Source organism: Zootoca vivipara, chromosome 13 (assembly GCF_963506605.1).
Source record: "Zootoca vivipara chromosome 13, rZooViv1.1, whole genome shotgun sequence".
Taxonomy (NCBI): Eukaryota; Metazoa; Chordata; class Lepidosauria; order Squamata; family Lacertidae; genus Zootoca; species Zootoca vivipara.
This window is the reverse complement of record NC_083288.1, coordinates 52,960,156-52,979,622: the sequence shown is the minus strand read 5'-3', so window position 1 is coordinate 52,979,622 and position 19,467 is coordinate 52,960,156. Positions and strand designations below refer to the sequence as shown.

General features: G+C 52.4%; 1 protein-coding gene across 3 annotated transcripts in view; it reads right to left on the bottom strand.

Annotated features, from left to right (window-relative positions):
* Positions 1 to 19,467, bottom strand: part of KIF1C (kinesin family member 1C) — a 52,048-nt gene that overhangs the window by 16,314 nt on the left and 16,267 nt on the right. For 2 of the 3 annotated variants that reach the window (XM_035134295.2, XM_035134296.2), the window contains exons 2-8: positions 16,422 to 16,566; positions 10,354 to 10,430; positions 9,274 to 9,453; positions 8,807 to 8,872; positions 8,513 to 8,691; positions 7,100 to 7,211; positions 25 to 102 (exon numbers count right to left, since the gene is read on the bottom strand). In XM_035134295.2, coding sequence (XP_034990186.2) covers positions 25 to 102; positions 7,100 to 7,211; positions 8,513 to 8,691; positions 8,807 to 8,872; positions 9,274 to 9,453; positions 10,354 to 10,430; positions 16,422 to 16,527 — 798 coding nt within the window. In that variant the 5' untranslated portion in view covers positions 16,528 to 16,566. Of the gene's footprint in view, positions 1 to 24; positions 103 to 7,099; positions 7,212 to 8,512; positions 8,692 to 8,806; positions 8,873 to 9,273; positions 9,480 to 10,353; positions 10,431 to 16,421; positions 16,567 to 19,467 lie in introns of those variants that run through there. The other variant, XM_035134297.2, reaches the window with a different exon arrangement.

Sequence of the window (19,467 nt, the reverse complement as noted above, 5' to 3'; positions counted from 1 at the left end):
CAGCATGCCAGGTGGAACGCTCACCTTTAGCCTTGTGCCCTTGGCTCCTGATGAATCCGCCCGCTCGCTCCCTGCCAGGTCCACCAGGCTGATTTTGCTGACCTGAAAAGAAAGGACCCAGTTAGGAAGGAAGAAGAAGAAGAGTTTGGATTTGATATCCCACTTTATCACTACCCGAAGGAGTCTCAAAGCAGCTAACATTCTCCTTTCCCTTCCTCCCCCACAACAAACACTCTGTGAGGTGAGTGGGGTTGAGAGATTTCAGAGAAGTGTGACTAGCCCAAGGTCATCCAGCAGCTGCATGTGGAGGAGCGGAGACGCGAACCCGGTTCCCCAGATTACGAGTCTACCGCTCTTAACCACTACACCACAGTGGGGGGAAGGGAAGGGAAGGGAAGGGAAGGGAAGGGAAGGGAAGGGAAGGGAAGGGAAGGGAAGGGAAGGGAAGGGAAGGAAAGGAAAGGAAAGGAAAGGAAAGGAAAGGAAAGGAAAGGAAAGGAAAGGAAAGGAAAGGAAAGGAAAGGAAAGGAAAGGAAAGGAAAGGAAAGGAAGGACTGCCCTCCCTTGTTCCATGGTGCTGTATATACTTGCGATCAGGACCCCCTTTCTCCCTTCCTGTCCCAGATGCTGAATCACAGGAGGTCTTGGTAAGTTCAGAAGTAAACAAAAAATTACAAGAACTCGGGCCAGAAAGGATAATTTCAAAAATTCTTCACAAAGTTTTATTCAGGATAACTTCCAGTGAGCATCAACATCAGGACAAGGATGGGATCCCCAATATGTTTGGTACTGTGAGGGACAGGGGATATCGCGAAGTCCCTCCCCTCCTGAGTTCAAGCCCGTCCCCGAGCAAAGGGGAAAGCAGGGAGAGTTCCGATTCCAGTGGGGAAGCAGGAAGTCGTGTCCGAGGCTCAGGCAAGGTAGAGGAGCCAGGGTCCCAGGTGGGACAGGAAGGGGCAAGCAAGGGGGGAAGACCCATCCCTCCAACTCCAGAATTACGCAGGAAGAGGAGGGGCAAGAGGATGGGTCTGCCAAAGCTTTTGTGTTGGAGAAAGACGCGCCAAAAGCCATTAGGAGGTTCTGAAACCGACTGACAACATCGTTCCGTGTAAATAGCAATGACTTGAGCACTGTAAATACGCAGCACCAATAAAAGAATAAAATGCAGAGCTGCGTAGCGTCGTTACTCTGAAGTAGTCCACTCCGGCCACTGTGACAGCAACCTCCTAATCATTTTTGGGCTACTTCGGAGTTGCCGGGATGAGCGTGTCCGAGGCGGAGAAGTGGCGGCAGATCGCTGAGCAAGCCCAGCTAGAACTGCAACAGCTGTCGCTGCAGGCGCAGGGAGAATTGAAGGCAGCTAAAGAGGAGACTAAGAAGGTCCAGGACGACCGGCTACAACTTGCGGAACAGGTGAGAGAGCTCCAGGAAAAAGAGCAGCATTTAAGGGCGGTGGCGGTAGACCTCCAAAACAAGCTGGATGCAGAGAAAAACAAGGCGGGAGGGGCTCCCCAAGTCCAAGTGCTGCCAGGAAGGAGAGCAGGGACCCTTGTAAGCAAGTTCAATGGAGACCCGAAGGAGTTTCAGGGCTTTGAGACTGAGATCGTGTATGCTCTTGAGCTGCACCAGAATGAGTTCCCCGATGATGAGCACAGAGTAGCGTTTATTGTGGAACATCTCACCGGAGCAGCCAGGGAGTGGCTAAGACCATTAATCGCAACCAAGAATCCTTGCATGAAAAATGTCCAACAATTTCTAGAAGGTTTGAGGACGATGTATTCGTCCGATAGTCATTTGGACCAGACTAAGGAGGAACTGCATAATTTACGCCAAGGAAATATGACAGTTCGCGCATATTGGGCGAAATTCACCATGCTGGTGCACAGACTGGGGTGGGTTTTGGATTCGCCTCCCATGCAAGCTGCGTTTTACTTGGGTTTGAGCGAGGAGGTGAAGGATGAACTCTCGAGAGGTCCAAAGCCCAGTACTATGGATCAGCTGAGCAAAGCAGCTCTGGCGGTGGGGGTGAGGCAGGAATCCCGGTGGAACGACAAGCAAGCGACGCGCGCAAAGCGGGCTTGGTTCCCACGGTCGCAGGAGAAGCCACTCCCTCAACAACCCTTTCAGGCCACGCCTGGAGCCAGCCAGGACCAGGAGCCCATGCAGATTGATAGCGCGCGCGCGCGGGCTTTTCAAACCCCAGCGGCGCCAAGACGCAAGGAGGGAAGGGGCGGGAATTGCTTTCTCTGCAACTCACCCCAGCATCTCGTCAGAGACTGCCCACATCGCAGGGAGTGGCAAGGAAAGGCGGGAACGGTGGTGCCCTCCCCCACTGACGCAGCACCACAGCAGGAAAACGGGAAAGCCTGGCTGCAGGAGACAAGGGGCAGCAGCCAGGCACAGTCAGCAGACAACAGCCCCAGCCCGCCCACCCGCACAGAGAGGTGCAGAGCCAGCCCACCCCTCCCAGAGCAGGAGTGGTTCTAGAAGTGACGCTAACGCTCCCAAATGGCTATCCCCTGACGGTCCTCGCCTTAATTGACAGTGGGGCGTCCGCCAACTTCTTCTCGAGAAGCTTTGCAGAAGAGCACCAAATCCAGCTTTTGCAGTTGGATTTTCCTCTGCACGTAGCAACCATTGACGGCAGGGAGCTGCTGGGAGGGGCCATCACACATCAAACCCCCCCCATGAGAATGACGGTGGGAAGGCACTCAGAGACACTGGCGTTCAACGTCACCACCATCTCAGACCCCCCCATCGTCTTGGGCATGAGCTGGCTGGCGCGCCACGACCCCTCCATCAGTTGGCACCAGAGGTGCATCACGTTTGGGTCAGACTTTTGTCTGGAACATTGCATGCAGCACCAACCAGGGGAGGGGCCTCCGATAGCCACGGTGGCCACCATGCATATCAAAGGGGGTGAGGCAATACCCAAGCAGTACTGGGACCTGCAGGAGGTCTTCAGCGAAGCGGAGTCCGACCACCTACCCCCGCACAGGCCTTTTGACTGCCAGATCAACCTGGTGCCAGGGGCGACGATACCCCCAGCCAAGCTGTACGCCATGTCAGACCAGGAGCTGGAGGATCTGCGCGCTTTCATCGACAAGAACCTCAAGCGGGGGTTCATAAGGGAAAGCAAGGCAGCAGGGGGCAGCCCGGTCTTCTGGGTGGACAAGAAAGACACGCAACAGCGCCGTCTTGTGGTGGACTTTAGACGGCTGAATTCGGTGACAGAGCCCGTGGCTTTCCCCATGCCCAGAGTGGATGATCTCCTGACAGCGGCACGCAGGGGCAAGATTTTCACCAAGCTGGACCTAAGGGGGGCGTACAACTTGATCAGGATCCGGGAAGGAGATGAATGGAAAACCACGATGTTCACGCCTCTGGGCTCTTTTGAATATCTGGTGATGCCCTTCGGTTTGCAAGGGGGCTCAGCATGCTTCCAGGCCTTCATGCACCACGTCCTGGGGTCCCTCCTCTTCAGGAAATGCTTGGTCTTCCTAGATGACATCCTTATCTACTCGAATGACCCAGTGCAGCATGTGAAAGATGTCAGAGAGGTGTTGCAACGCCTGAAGGAGAACCACCTGTATGTGAAGCTGGAGAAGTGCAAGTTTCACACCAAAGAGGTGGACTTCCTGGGCTACAAGCTGTCAGACAAGGGGCTGGCGATGGACAAGGACAAGGTGCAGGCCATCCTGGACTGGCACAGCCCCAGGACGCGCAAAGATGCCCAACGCCTACTAGGCTTCGCTAACTTCTACAGGAAGTTCATCAAGAACTTCTCTCGCGTTACGGCTCCCATCACGGACTGCCTGAGAGGCAAGCAGAAGTTCAAGTGGACACCAGAGGCGCAAGCAGCGTTCGAAAGCCTCAAGAGAGTGTTCGCCTCAGACCAAAACCTGTTCCATGTGGTGCAGGACGCGCCCCTACGCATTGAGACAGATGCTTCTGAAAAAGCTGTGGGCGCAATTTTGTTGCAACTGGACGCCAACAGGGAGTGGAGACCCTGTGCCTTCTTCTCCAGGAAGCTGACACAGCCTGAACGCAACTACACAGTGTTTGATAGGGAACTTCTTGCGATCTACGCTGCGTTCCAGCACTGGCGACACTTCCTGGTGGGCGCGAAGCACCCCATCCAGGTGTGCACAGACCACAAGAACCTGGAGTTCTGGAGAACTGCCAGGGTGCTCAACCAGCGGCAGATACGGTGGGCAGAGTTCTTCTCGAACTTCAACTTCTCCATCCACTACATCCCGGGGGAGCAGAATGTCAGGGCGGATGCCCTCTCCCGCAAGCCAGAGTACATGGAGGAGGAGGCGCCACCAGCCCCAAGGCACATTTTCCCCCCGTCGGCATGGTCCTGCGGAGCAGCTGTGGTGAGCGAGGCAGAACTCACAGCACTGACGGCAGCGGATGAATTTGCCAACCGCATCTTCAGAGAACTGAGAGGGGGGAGGGAGCAGGCAAAAGACTTTGCAGAACGCAGAGGGCTGCTTTTCTACAAGGGTGCGCTGTACCTACCCACCACCCAGCTTCGCCGTACGGTCCTCAAGCAGATGCACGACAACCCTACAGCGGGGCATTTTGGAAGGGACAAAACCGCTCACCTAGTCATGAGACACTTCTGGTGGCCAGGGGTGCGGGAAGATGTTCGAGACTATGTAAGGGGCTGTACCACCTGCCAGCGGGCGAAGGTGGTCAGAGCAGCGCCACCAGGGTTGCTGGAGCCCTTAGCCACACCACACAGGCCGTGGGAAGTGGTGTCCATGGACTTCATCACAGATCTGCCTTCGTCCAGGGGTAAGACTGCAGTGTTGGTGGTGGTGGACCTTATGTCCAAAATGTGTCACTTTATACCGTGTGCCAGGGCAGTCTCGGCAGAAGAGACAGCCAAACTGTTTGTTGATCACATTTTCAGACTGCATGGATTACCTTTAAGGGTTATTTCGGATCGTGGCCGCCAATTTGTTTCCAGGTTCTGGCGGCGGCTCATGAACCTCCTGCAGGTGGAGGTCAGCTTGTCGACGGCTAGACACCCGCAGACCAACGGACAAGCGGAGAGGGTCAACGCCATTCTGCAGCAGTACCTGAGATGCTACGTCAGCCAGCGGCAAACGGACTGGGTGGATCGCTTGCCACTAGCAGAATTTGCCTACAACAATGCGGTGCACGTCTCCACAGGGGTGTCGCCCTTTAAGGCCAATTACGGGCGCGACCTCAGATCTTTCCCAGAGAGGGAGAGGGAGGAGGAGGAGGAGGAGGGCCCACAGGCTGAGGATTGGGCAGAGGAACTGGAGACGGTGCACCAGCAGCTCAGAGAACACTTGGAGAGGGCCAAGGAAGCGTACAAAAAGGGGGCAGATCGCCACAGGCGACAAGGGGAGGTCATCAGGGTGGGGGACAAGGTGTGGTTGTCCTCGGAGGGCCTTCCCACCAGAGGGAGGTGCAAAAAGCTGGCACCCAAAAGGCTGGGCCCCTTCACGGTCACGCAACAGGTAAACCCGGTGGCATACAGGCTGGCACTGCCAGAGGACATGAGGGTGCATCCAGTGTTTCATAGATCGCTGCTGTCGCCGTACAGGGAAAGCAGCAGGCTCCGAGACAGCGAACAAACCCCCGAGGGAGGGGGGGAGAGGGAAGGCAGGGAGCAACTCAATGAGGCCACGGCCATCCTGGATTCAAGGTGGGGGGTGGGGGGACTGGAGTACCTCATGGCATGGGAGGATGCTCCACCGTCCCAGAATGAATGGGTCCCAGCCACTCAGATACAGGAGGAATTCTTGGTGGAAGAATTTCACGCCCTCTTTCCCCACAGACCCAAGCCCTGGCACATGGAAAGGGAGGGGGAGGAGGAGGAGGCACGGGAGAGCAGCTCACCATGGCGCTGGGAAGCGGAGTTTGAGGAACCAGAGGATGAGGTATGGGTGTCACCGAGATCCACCCAGTCAGAGGAAGGAGCAGATTGGCAGAACGTTTTTACCCCCACCAGCTCTGACGCCACGGACTTTTTGGGATTCCCGTCCGCCCAGGCGGAAGGGGGGGGCTCGCAGGACTGGGGGGAGGTATTCACACCAACGGGCTCGGAGAGCACTGAGTTCTTAGGCTTCCAGTCGTCACCGACACATGGGGGGGGCCTGGGGAGGGGTGAAGGAGAGCTTGGGAGGGGGGTGGATGTGAGGGACAGGGGATATCGCGAAGTCCCTCCCCTCCTGAGTTCAAGCCCGTCCCCGAGCAAAGGGGAAAGCAGGGAGAGTTCCGATTCCAGTGGGGAAGCAGGAAGTCGTGTCCGAGGCTCAGGCAAGGTAGAGGAGCCAGGGTCCCAGGTGGGACAGGAAGGGGCAAGCAAGGGGGGAAGACCCATCCCTCCAACTCCAGAATTACGCAGGAAGAGGAGGGGCAAGAGGATGGGTCTGCCAAAGCTTTTGTGTTGGAGAAAGACGCGCCAAAAGCCATTAGGAGGTTCTGAAACCGACTGACAACATCGTTCCGTGTAAATAGCAATGACTTGAGCACTGTAAATACGCAGCACCAATAAAAGAATAAAATGCAGAGCTGCGTAGCGTCGTTACTCTGAAGTAGTCCACTCCGGCCACTGTGACAGGTACACTTAGACCTGAGAAACCTCGCTGATGAAGGATCATCGAAACAGGGCCTTGTCCTGATGTTGATGCTCACTGGAAGTTATCCTGAATAAAACTTTGTGAAGAATTTTTGAAATTATCCTTTCTGGCCCGAGTTCTTGTAATTTTTTGTTTACTTCTGAATCACAGGAGGTGACAATGGCAGAGAAATGGGCATATTTTCTTCCCTTATTGATGTGGACTCCCTCGGCAGGTTGTGGACCCTCTTTCCTTTGAGGTTTCTAAGCAGAGGTTGGGTGGCTGCTTTAGCTGAGATTCCTGCACTGCAGGGGGTTGGACTAGAGGACCCTCGGGGTCCCTTCCAACTCTAGAATTCCATGATTCTACACCACACTGCCACCACAGAGCTGAGAGAAACGGGTTCCTGGGCACGAAGCTGAAGGAGCAGGCAATGCACAGCCATTAAGGTAGCAGAAGAAAGAATAGGAGGCGGCCGCAGGCTGCAGGCGCCTCACCTTCTCTGTGTCAAGGTCTGTGAGTTCGTCGTGGCGGCGCTGCGTGAACACGATGGTGAAAACGGCATGGGAGCGGCTGCTGGTTTCATTCATGTTGGTGGCTGCGACAGTCCTGGGAACAGGGAAGAATATTCAGGTGTGTGCGAGAGAGATAGAGAACTGAGCATTTCCACTTTGGATGGTGGTAGACTCTCCTTCCTTGGAGGTTTCTAAGCAGAGGTAGGGCAGGATTCTGGAGCTGTGGTTCCTGCATTGCAGCAGGGGGTTGGGCTAGATGACTATTGGGGATCCCATCCAATTTTACAATTCTGAGTCAATGGCTCCCATCCCTCCTCCTAACCAGCCACAGATCTAGGCTCACCTCCTTCTCTTAGGTACCATTTCACTTGAAATCTTCCTTTTGGTTCCAAAAGAAGCCAAGGATATCTTGGTTCAGGGTCCCTCCGTTAAGCCCCATCTCCTCTCATAGCTAAGAGGGGAAACCCACAACTCCCCACATAAAAAGTCCAGCCATGGCCAGTGCAGTACCAAGGCCACCAACCTGGATGGCTTTAAAACAGGTTAGGACAATTCCATGAAGGAGAGGTCTCTTGCTCTGTCTCCATGGTCCGAGGAAGCAAGCCTTCTGAATCCCAGCTGCTGGAAACCACAGGAGGGGAGAATGGCTCTTGCACTCGAATCCTGCTTGTGGGTTTCCTGGTTGGTCACTGTGAGAACAGGGTGCTTGACTAGATGGCCGACCTTTGGGTTTTCCAGCAGGCTCACCTTATGTTCTGATGTTCTGGAGCCCCTGGTCATGAGAAGAGCCTGCTGGATCAGGCTGAAGGGGCCCATCAAGTTCAGCATCCTGCTCTCACAGTGGCCAACCTGATGCCCAATATGGGAAAGCAGCAAGCATGATCTGGGCACAAGAGGCCCTCTCCCCTCATGCCATTTCCAGCAACTGGCCTTCGGAAGCGTCGCTGCCTCTGACTGTGGAGGCAGAGCAGAGCCATCCTGGCCAGTAGCCATCGATAGCCCTCTCCCCCTCGAATTTTTTCTCTTTTAAAGCCATCCAGGTGGTTGGCCATCCCTGCCTCCTGTGGCAAGGAGTTCCACAGTTTGTGCTGCATGAAGAAGGACTTCCTTTTACCCATCCTGGCTCTCCCAACCTTCATGGGATATCCACCCAGTTCCTAGTGTTGGGAGAGAACTTTTCTCTGTCCGGTTTCTCCATGCAAGGCATTGTTTTATAAACTTCTATCATGTTGCTTCTCACTCGTCTTTCCTCCAGACTGAAAAGTCCCAGGCGCTGCAACCTTTCCTCATAGGGCCGTCACTCCAACACTGCTCCCTCGATCATTCCGGTTGCCTTTCCCAGCTCCACAATACCCTTTCCGAGGCGAGGCAGCTCCTCGGTTCACAGAGGCATACCTGGCTTTGTTGCCACAGTCCATAAGGTCGGCAATGTCTTCGTAGGAGGTGACGGCCAGCTTGGAGAGGTCCTCGACGTAAGGGCCCATGATGGGGTGTTCCCGTACGCGGAGGTTCCCGCGGCTCTTGGGGTTGAGGAGGTCGCGCACGCGCTCGCAGTAGATTTCCATGTAGCTCACCTGGGAAAGCGGGCAGGGCGAGAGGGGCAGGCTGTGAAAGGGCGCAGCCAACCAGCGGGAAGGGCAGCAGAGACGAGGAGCACAGGGGTCGGGCGGGGAAGTGGGAAGGACTTACCTCCACAGAATACGAGAGGTTGGGGCATTTGTTCTCGTTCACTCGGGCAAAGAGGTCTTCACAGAGCTGGAGAGGGGAAACAGAGATGGAGGAGGTGAGACACCCCAGTGGGACCACAGTGGGACGGGACCAGGCTTCAATTCAGCCGGGCAGAGGTGGTTGTTTGTTTCGGGGTATGGGTTAGTATTGTGCACCATGTATTTGCTGAAACTGTAGGACGTAAACCAACCTTTACTGCCTCCTCTCCTCAGTGCCACTCATTTCAGGGGAGCGGAGTGCAACTTATTTGGCCGAGTGGTTAGAACGCTCAGCTGTCCCTTAGCTGTGATTTCTGCACTGCAGCGGGTTAAACTAGATGACCCATTGGGCCCCTTCCAACTCTACAGTTCTATGTTTCTATGCTATAACGGTGCGCTTGCAGTGGATTTATCCCTCCAGGCCCTGGCCCCACAGACCCCGGGCCCCACCTGAGGGATGATGCCTTGCTGGTCCTTCTCCTGCTTGCCCATCATGGTGTAGGACTTGCCGCCGCCCGTCTGCCCGTAGGCGAAGATGCAGACGTTGTAGCCCTCGAAAGAGTGCAGCAGCATCTCCTCCCCGATGTCCTTGTAGACCTGCCTCTGGGAAGCAAAGTTGGGGTCCTCTTCCTGGAAGGGAAAAGAAAAAGCCAGCACTGCACCGAGTGCAACACCTTAGAAAAAGGGGGGAACGAGACACCCACACACAAATCCTCCCCAAGAATTGGAACAGAATCTGGCAGTCGCCGCCCTTAAAATCTGTTTCCAGTTTGTTTTTTAAAACTCCTTGAAATCTCCACACAGATGGCATCGCACCTCTTTGCAAATGCCAGAAATGTTTCCTTCTGTATCACCTAATCATTGGAGGGGTTGCAATAAATTTGGTGCTGGCTGGAGCGAGGTTTTTTGGAATTTAATTTTGACAAAAACAATAAATATTACTAAGAAAACTATTGTCTTTTGTCCAAAATTAATGCCACTGAACATTTTTTATGATACCAATGTAGATATGTTGTCAAAAGAATTGGTCTTATGCAGTACATGAAATATGGAAAATAGCCCCAAATCTTACACTTGGACGCTACAAAGGAGAAAATTACACATAATTTGAATTTTTTGACCTACAAAGCTGCCTTCAGAACGGATTAAATTCATAAGTCGAGGCACCACTGTATACAGTAGAACAATCATTTTCAAGACAACCTTTGTCACAAGCCTGGATCTAAACTTGATGATATGAGAACACTGACTTGGTTATAACCCCAATGCCACCTTCCTCCTAACCCAAGGGGCTGGCAACATCCTCAGCCAGCCTCCCCAAAGTTTTGCACTACAACTCCCATCATCCCCCCCAGCCAGTACAGCCTTATGGGGTGCTGGGTGCCAGTGGGAGTTGTAGTCCAAAACACCCAGACGGCACCTGGTTGTGGAAGGCCAGCTTAGGTTTCAACTCCATTCTGCCAATTCGCCATCAGCAATAGTTCCGCACCCGGTCCTCATCCTACCTGCCCACCTCCCAAAGAAACTCACCGAGGTGTGAGACCAGTAGGAGTAGTCAAAGGTGAAATTCTTGAGGGCATCTTTTGCCTGCTTGGGGTTGGCGATACCTGCGGGGAAAGAAGGACTTAAGCGTCGAGCGTTTCCGAAAGAGCCAGACTTTAGGGATTTGGTACTGCTGAGGTCGGGTGGCCGCCTAACAGGGATTCCCTAGCTGGGATTCCTGCATTGCAGGGTGGGGTTGGACCATAGCTGCCAAGTCTCCCGTATTCCCCGGGAAACCCCCGTTTTTCTAGCTGTTCCCAGCTGAAAAAATGGATTTTTTTGTTTTTCCCCGGTTTATTCTGGCGCGACGGCCATTTTGGAACTGGGCGGAGCATGCTCAGAAGCGACTTTTGATGCAGCTCTGCCCAGTTCCAAAATGGCGGCAGCGCTATTTCCGGTCTGCTACTTCTGGTCCGTCCCTTATTTCACCCACAGGAACTTGGCAGGTATGGGTTGGACCAGGAGACAGTGGTGTAGGAAGGGGGGTGCGGGCCGCCCCGGGTGTCATCACTGAAGGGGGGGTGACAAAATGGCAAAAATATGAGTTTTTAAAATAAAATTTTAAAAATGGGCTCACGACACTTTTTTTTAAAAAAAACAACCCAACAACTCCCACACCCAGCTTCCTATGCCACTGGTAGTCAGGTGAGGCGGGGAGGCACTGGGCGCCACACCGCAGGGCCTGCAGTGTGCCTGAGCCACGCGTCTCTCCTGCACACTGCTTTTTTGAGCAGCATGGGGCTTGCGTCTGCCCACCGCCTCAGCCGCCCTACAGCTGAGGGGAAGACTGCGGAGAGGCTCCACGCAATGCACCCTGCCTTGGCTCGCCCCACCCCCATGGGCAGCTTGCCCTGCCCTCAGCTGCAGGACGTGCGCGCTGAACTGTGTGCACCTGAGCGGCTAGCTACGCCACTGCCAGTAGACCCTTGGGGTCCCTTCCAACTTTACATATTCTCTGGCTTAATTGACCTTCTTTTCCCTGGGGACATGGAGGGTGCAAGAGGTTAAGTAAGTGGGGAGACACCGCTAATATTGATGGCCGCAACCGTAATTTTGCAGGGGGTCAGGGCAGGTGACCCTCTGCATCCCTTCCATCTCTACAGCTTTTATCACCTCTGCTGGGTCACAGAAGACAGCGCTCTTGGCTCGGAGGTTGGATGGATGTCCAGAGCAATTCAGTCTGCAACCCACCTCGTGGGGTTGTTTGGGGAATTAGAGGGGGAGAGAGAACCACGGGTGTCATCTTAAGAGCATATGAGCCTGGCTGCTGGATCAGGCCTCTAGCCCAGCATCCTGGAAACTCGCAAGCAGGATCTGAGCAGAAGAGCAACTTCCCCCTCCTGTGTTTTCCAGCAACTGTTATCCGGAAGCATCGGTGCCTCCAGCTGTGGAGGCAGAGCACAACCACGCTGGCTAGGAGCCATCAATAGCCCTGTCCTCCTCCATGAATTTGTCCAATCCTCTTTTAAAGCCCCTAATCTTGAGTTCCTTGGAGGAATAATAATAATAATGGAAGGGTTCTCATCTCTCTGGTATTTGGGTCTGGTGGTTGGCCTTTAAGGAGTGGAGGTTTGTCCCTGAGTATAATAATAGAGTAACAGAGTTCATGGGGACCCTCAAGGGCCATCCAGTCCAACCCCCTGCAGTGCAGCAACCACAGCCAATGGTTACATCTGGGAGGAAAGAAAGGAAAGGGGAAAGGAAGCTTCCTCTCCAAAAAGCTAGAAGGTTCTCCTTCCTCAAAGTAGAGCCAGGGCAGGACCAGCAGCAAAGGAAGCCACTCGGGCAAGACGCGTGGCTCGGGCACGCTGCAGGCCCCGCAGTGAGTGCCACCCGGCATTTTGCCACCCCCTCAGTGGTGACACGTGGGGCAGCCCGCCTACACCGCACCCCCCCTTCCTCCGCCCCTGGGCAGGACAGGGTGAAAAGCACCAGGGAACAAACATAGGCAACGTCCCCCCTCCCCTGCACTGAATGTGCGTTCTAGGAAATCCGCAGGCGGATCAGCACTGCCCTCCCCTCCTTGGAAAGCCGGCCCAGTGGCATTACTCAGCCTCAGCTCTTGGAAAAACATTCCCTGCATAACTTGAATAGCTGCGGCTTTGAAGTTGCCTTCTCGGCACCCCGCGGGCCGGGGTAATGCGTTTGGGGAAAGGGGAATGGCTTCCTCTCTGTGGGAAGCCTGGGTGCCCCTGGGTGCCACCCCAACACCTCTTCCTCCTCCAACAGGTACCCCCTGCACAAGGGCCCCTCAGCTGTCCTGGGGCTAAATATAGACAGGGGTCAAGCAGCAGCTGGTGGGGAGGCCTGACAGACACAGCGACAAACGCCAAGGCCAGGGAGTGAGATCAGGCTGGGGCACAGGGTGCACCAGGATCTGGACGAGGTCCTCTTGGGGTCAGCATCTTCTTCCTCCAGTAGAGAAAGGCACCTAGAGTTGGAAGGGATCCCCTGAGGGTCATCTAGTCCAACCCCTCTTTTGCCCAACATGCGGCTTGAACCCATGATCCTGAGCATAGCTGTCAAGTTTTCCCTTTTCTTGCGAGGAAGCCTATTCAGCATAAGGGAATTGACAGCTATGATCCTGAGATGAAGAGTCTCATGCTCTACTGACTGAGCTGTGTACTTGGAGGGACTCCCCTAGGAGCAACGGTTCCAGCGCTGGGGGAAAGGTGAGTAAGAGGCAACATGATGGAAGTTTGTAAAATTATCAGCAGCTAGGAGAAAGTGGATAGAGAAAAGTTTTTTTTTCTCTCTCTCTCTCTCATAAAACTGGAACTCGTGGACGTGCCGTGAATGCTGGGAGATTCAGGACGGATAAAAGGAAGTCCTTTTCCCCACAGCTCAAAGTTGAACAGCGGAGCTCCCTCCCACAGGGGGCAGTGATGGCCACCAACCTGGATGGCTTTAAAAGAGGATTAGACAAATGCATGGCAAGTTCTTAAAGAAATGGGGAGTGCCTGATCACCTCATCTGTCTCCTGAGAAATCTCTATGTGGGACAAGAAGCTACAGTTAGAACTGGACATGGAATAACTGATTGGTTCAAAATTGGGAAAGGAGTACGACAAGGTTGTATATTGTCTCCCTGCTTATTTAACTTGTATGCAGAATTCATTCACTGGATGAATCCCAAGCCAGAATTAAGATTGCTGGAAGAAATATCAACAACCTCAGATATGGAGATGACACAACCTTGATGGCAGAAAGTGAGGAGGAATTAAAGAACCTTTTAATGAGGGTGAAAGAGGAGAGCGCAAAATATGGTCTGAAGCTCAACATCAAAAAAACAAAGATCATGGCCACTGGTCCCATCACCTCCTGGCAAATAGAAGGGGAAGAAATGGAGGCAGTGAGAGATTTTACTTTCTTGGGTTCCATGATCCCTGCAGATGGTGACAGCAGTCACGAAATTAAGACGCCTGCTTCTTGGGAGAAAAGCAATGACAAACCTAGACAGCATCTTAAAAAGCAGAGACATCACCTTGCCAACAAAGGTCTGTATAGTTAAAGCTATGGTTTTCCCAGTAGTGATGTATAGAAGTGAGAGCTGGACCACAAAGAAGGCTGATCGCCGAAGAATGGATGCTTTTGAATTATGGTGCTGGAGGAGACTCTTGAGAGTCCCATGGACTGCAAGAAGATCAAACCTATCCATTCTGAAGGAAATCAGCCCTGGAAGGACAGATCCTGAAGCTGAGGCTCCAATACTTTGGCCACCTCATGAGAAGAGAAGACTCCCTGGAAAAGACCCTGATGTTGGGAAAGATGGAGGGCACAAGGAGAAGGGGACGACAGAGGATGAGATGGTTGGATAGTGTTCTCAAAGCCACCAACATGAGTCTGACCAAACTGTGGGAGGCAGTGGAAGACAGGAGTGCCTGGCGTGCTCTGGTCCATGGGGTCACGAAGCATCGGACACGACTAAACGACTAAACAACAACAGACAAACGCATGGAGGACGAGAGGGCTATCCCTGGCTCCTAGCCACAATGGCTGTGCTCTGCTTTCGCAGTTGGAGGCAGCGATGCTTCTGAATTCCAGTTGCTAGAAACTACAGGAAGGGAGAAAGTGCTCTGGGGCTCAGATTGTGCCTGCGGCTTCCCCACTGAGTCATCTGAGAGAACAGGAGGCTGGACTAGGTGGGCCACTTGAACTTGAGAAAGTTCCTTTGTGTGGCCTTTCTCAAAAGTTGGCTGGGCTGTTAGTGATTCAAAAAGGGCAAAGCAGCCAGTCCTTTCCATTTTGTAGGCTTCGAAGGGGCTGTTTGCACAAGGACAGGATGGGAAGAGGGTCTGGAGTGTCCACAAAGCCCACTCCCCACCCCTCTCCCAGGCACCACCAGGCGACAGGATTAATTCAACTTAAATGAGCCCCAAAAGAGGTTTATCCAGGCTGTTTTTATAAGCCCAGGGCTTGTTGACTTGCTCGGTCAGCCAGAATCACACACAATTCTTCTTCCCATATAACACTTTAAAAAACAACCTACAACTTTCTCGTCAACTTCCTTTCACTGGCAGAGAAGAGGAGTTGTTTATCATCGGAAAGACTCCTTGGAAGAGGTTTTGTAAGATGTTTCAAAGGCTTAATAAAATTAGCAGATGCAAGGTCCCCGTCCCTGCCACTGCCTTAACAAAATGACTCCCTCTCATGTGATTTTTATTCTCTCCTCCCCCCCTTCCTGATCCGTTGTAAACTTTTTCCAAACTGGGCTTTGTTTTGCGTAAAGTTACAGAGCAGGAAAAGAGGGCTGGTTGGATCCAGCAGGGGCGGGGGGGGGGGGAGAGAAGACAAGCCAACCTCTTCCCCTCCTGCGAAAAAAAAAATCCTTTTGAGGCTGGAGGTGTCCCAGAAGAACTCAGGAAGCTTGGCACAGGCAGCTCTTGGCAATTAATGCTTTGCCCTGATTAACTGATTTAATTAAGCCAGCCCATGTGACAGGCATTACAGGTGACATTTTGGGGAGATTTAATTAAAGTGAGCAGCAACTCAAAACAGCAGGCAGCTTGTTCAGAGGGAAGACCACAGATGGAGACTCAAAGCCCCTGCTCAAATAGGAACCGCAGAGTTGGAAGGGACCCCCCAAGAGTCATATGGCCCAAACCCCAGCAATGCAGGAATCACAGTTAAATTACCGGTGTCCCTAATAGGTGGACACCTGACCTCGGCAGTACCACATTTCTATAAAGGGGGGAGGGGTGTATTTAAAGTGCAAAACCGAAGGAGATGATGGGCTGCTGCTCATGCTTCGCGCCCCCCTCCAAAAAACCCCACTCCTCACCCTCCCTTTGTTGCCTCCTGGACAAGAAAATCCACCCAAAGGGAAGGGAAGCACCCGTCTTTTTTCTGGGGAGCAAAGGCAGGGAATGAGCCCAAGTCCCTGATGGCATTTCCAGGTAGGGCTGTGAGACACTCCCTGGCTCTGAAAGCCCGGAAGGTTGCTGCCAGCCGGTGTTGCCAATACTGAGCTTGGTGGATAGCCTGGCTCCATGTTAGGGAGGTAGGAGGCTTCCTTCTTTTTCAACAGCTTCTTCCTATAATGTGGCCGCAACCTCAATGATTTGGGTGCTTTCTGGTGGGATCCAAACTATCATATTTATTTATTTTATTTTACAAAATTATTACGCCGCTGGATAGCAAGTGTCAGTAAAAGCAACATTCAAAAAAATAAAATCAATCAATAAACTAAATGCAGTGGTACCTCAGGTTACAAACACCTCGGGTTACAGATTCCGCTAACCCAGAAGTAGTACCTCGGGTTAAGAACTTTGCCCCAGCATGAGAACAGAAATTGTGCGGCAGCGGGAGGCCCCATTAGCTAAAGTGGTACCTCAGGTTAAGAATGGTTTCTGGTTAAGAATGGACCTCCGGAACGAATTAAGTTCGTAACCAGAGGTACTATGCAGGCTTGTCTAAATAAAAATGTTTTCAGCAGGCACCAAAAAGAGTACAGTGAAGGTGCCTGCTTGGCATCAATTGGCAGGGAGTTCCAAAGTACACTAAAAAATCGATGAGGCTCAGATAGACACCCACACCCACAGCAACAAGGCCACTTACAGGTTGTTTTCCCCTGCATCTGAATGATACATTTGGCGTCCCGGCTGATTTCGCGGGCGTTGAATGGCCGGACCCGGACAGCCACTTTGACGGAAGCGCCGGCCATTTTGGGTCAAATTTGGCTGCAGCTCACAGGTGGGATTACCTAAAAAAGCGGGGAGGGGGGCAGAGGGGGGGAGAGAGAAAGCAAAACACACTTTTTTATTTTCAGCACTTTTCATCCAAAGTTATTTTAGTGGGTGGGTGGGTGGTTAGGGGGAGGGGATAGACACCCACATCCTGCATCAAGAGCCACAAAGGAAATTTGCACTGACTATGGATGAATGATCACACACTGTCCCTTTTGTAGGTATTCACTGATAAACCCCATTCTGTCCTGCTTCCAGGTTAAGATAGTCCATCTTCATAAGTTTAACGTAAGGCCCGTCAAGGCTGGTTTGGGGTGTGTGCGTAGGGGTTGTATTTTGCAACATGCTTAAAGGTGTCCAAATTATAGTTATCAGTGAATCTCCTTGCGTTACCATCTTAGCCCAGCATCCTGTTCTCACAGGGGCCAACCGAGCCCTGCAGCTTCCAGCAACTGGCGTTTAAAAGTGCTGCTGCCTTCAACTGTGGAGGGTCAGAGCAGAGCCATTGTTGGTTAGCAGCCATCAATAGCCTTATTTTCCTCTATGAATACGTCCAATCCTCTTTTAAAGCCATCCCATTTGGTGGCCATCACTACCTCCTGCAGGAAGGAGTTCCACTGTTTAACTATACAGGCACACACCTTGCAGCTCTCCAGAATTACGTTTCCAAGGTGCACAGGAAATTTATTGAACTGTTTAAAAAACTCAAGGTGGCTATAATTATACTGAGTGCCAGGCACCTTCAAAGAGAGGGAGAAGGGCAGCAGCAAAGCCTTGGAGCTGTTGCTGAGAAAAAGTCACCACCGCCCTTGGCTCCAAGACGGAGACTCAGGCAGGCAGGCGAGACAGGTGAGCTTGTTCAATGGGCTTTTAAGGCATAATAGCCTCCCAGGGTAGGACCCAGGTGGCGCTATGGGTTAAACCACAGAGTCTAGGGCTTGCTGATCAGAAGGTCGGCAGTTCAAATCCCTGCAACGGGGTGAGCTCCCGTTGCTCGGTCCCAGCTCCTGCCCACCTAGCAGTTCGAAAGCACACCAAAGTGCAAGTAGATAAATAGGTACCGCTCCGGTGGGAAGGTAAACGGTGTTTCCGTGCGCTGCTCTGGTTCGCCAGAAGCAGCTTTGTCATGCTGGCCACAGGACCCGGAAGCTGTCTGCGGACAAACGCCGGCTCCCTTGGCCTATAGAGCGAGATGAGCGCCGGAACCCCAGAGTCGGACACGACTGGACCTGATGGTCAGGGGCCCCTTTACCTTTAGCCTCCCAGGGTAGTTTACATCCACATGAAGCCCAACAAGAAAACCAGATTAAAATACCCCAATTCCACCCCAAGTGTACCAAACGAACAAAAAAACAACCTATTCAACTCTGAAGAACACCGTCTGATGTCCTAGGTCAGCCCTCTGGATTAAGCCGAAATTTGAGGTTACCTTTAAGGCCCATTTAAAATTAGAAGGATGAGGCCCTGGCTGGAACAAGAGATCTGTAATTGGCCGGGGGGGACGGGGACGACGACGACCACTGAGGAGGTCCCACATGCAGTGTTAGAAGCTCAGATATATAAACTAGGCGCTGAATGTCTCCTTAAGCCAGAGTTACAGTCGCTGAAACAGAATGCCTAGTTGCCATTTGGGGGCCAGATGGCTTCCAAGTCATATTTGCCAAAGTGACTTTTTGGTTCCTGAAATTCCTTCTGATTGTGCAGATAAAATACCGCAGACCGAATTCTACAGGATGTGTTGCTGGAGTGTGAAAACAGGCAAGATCCAAGGATCCCCAGGGAGGCACCTCCAGGTGGTGGAGACGTCAGACGCCATCTGGGCATCTTCGCTTGGTCACAGGTGGCCAATAGCCAGGTACAAAAAGCACCTGGTGAATTTCAAATGCTGCCCACAAGTCTAATTGTTCTTACATGTGGGTGCTCCAGCAGCTAATCTGACACGTGCCCCCCCCAAGAGACACCCCTTCCTGTGTCAGGTAGAGAGGAGTTCTGGGAGCTAAGTTGTGGGTACTCAGAAGCGAGACAATGGCTGCTTCTACACAGCTCTTTAAAAAAAATAAAATTAAAGCTCACAATTGAAAATTTCATAGTTCCAATTTCAGCTCTACAGCACCATCTGGTTTCAGTGTTATAACACATTTATAACTTTTTCCATATACTAATGTAGCCGAGCCCAATATCACTCTGGATGTGCTCAAAAGCAATCTTTCTGTTGCACTACAAGCTGCCATTAAAACCGGTTCCACGAATGAGCTGCAGAGAATTAAATTAAATGTTTGCCTGCCCTCTGAACACCAAAACATTGAATCATAGCTGTCCAGCAGCAGGGTAATCATAGCTTGGGCCAGGACGCATCATGCGGAATGCATGTGCGCAGGTGTGCTTGTCCAAAACAGTCTCTAGGGCCCACCCCATTCCTGTCATTGCGATCTGTTTTTGCCGCTTTCAGTTTTGACATTTGGATTGTTGCGACATTTAAGCTCTCCTGCTGGTGAAGGCTGGGGGTTAATAAATATGAATGACAATGATAATGATGATGATAATAGAAGACATTCATACAAGTGGAGGTCCACATTCATAAAAACATAAGGATCAGTCTAACCTAGCATCCTGTTTTCCCAGCGGCCAACCAGATGCCCCAATGGGAAACAAGCAAGCAGGATTCGAGCACAAGAGCAACTCTCCCTTCCTGTGGTTTCCAGCAACTGGTATTCAGAAGCATTGCTGCTTCCAGCTGTGGCAGCCAGGCCGAGCCATCCTGGCTAGGAGCCACCCATAGCCTTATATTTAATCCTCTCTTAAATCCATCCAAGTTAGTGACCATCACTGCCTCCTGCAGGAGGGAGTTCCATAGTTTAACTAGGCACTGCATAGAGAAGGATTTTCTGCTATCCGTCCTGAATCTTCCAACATTTGGC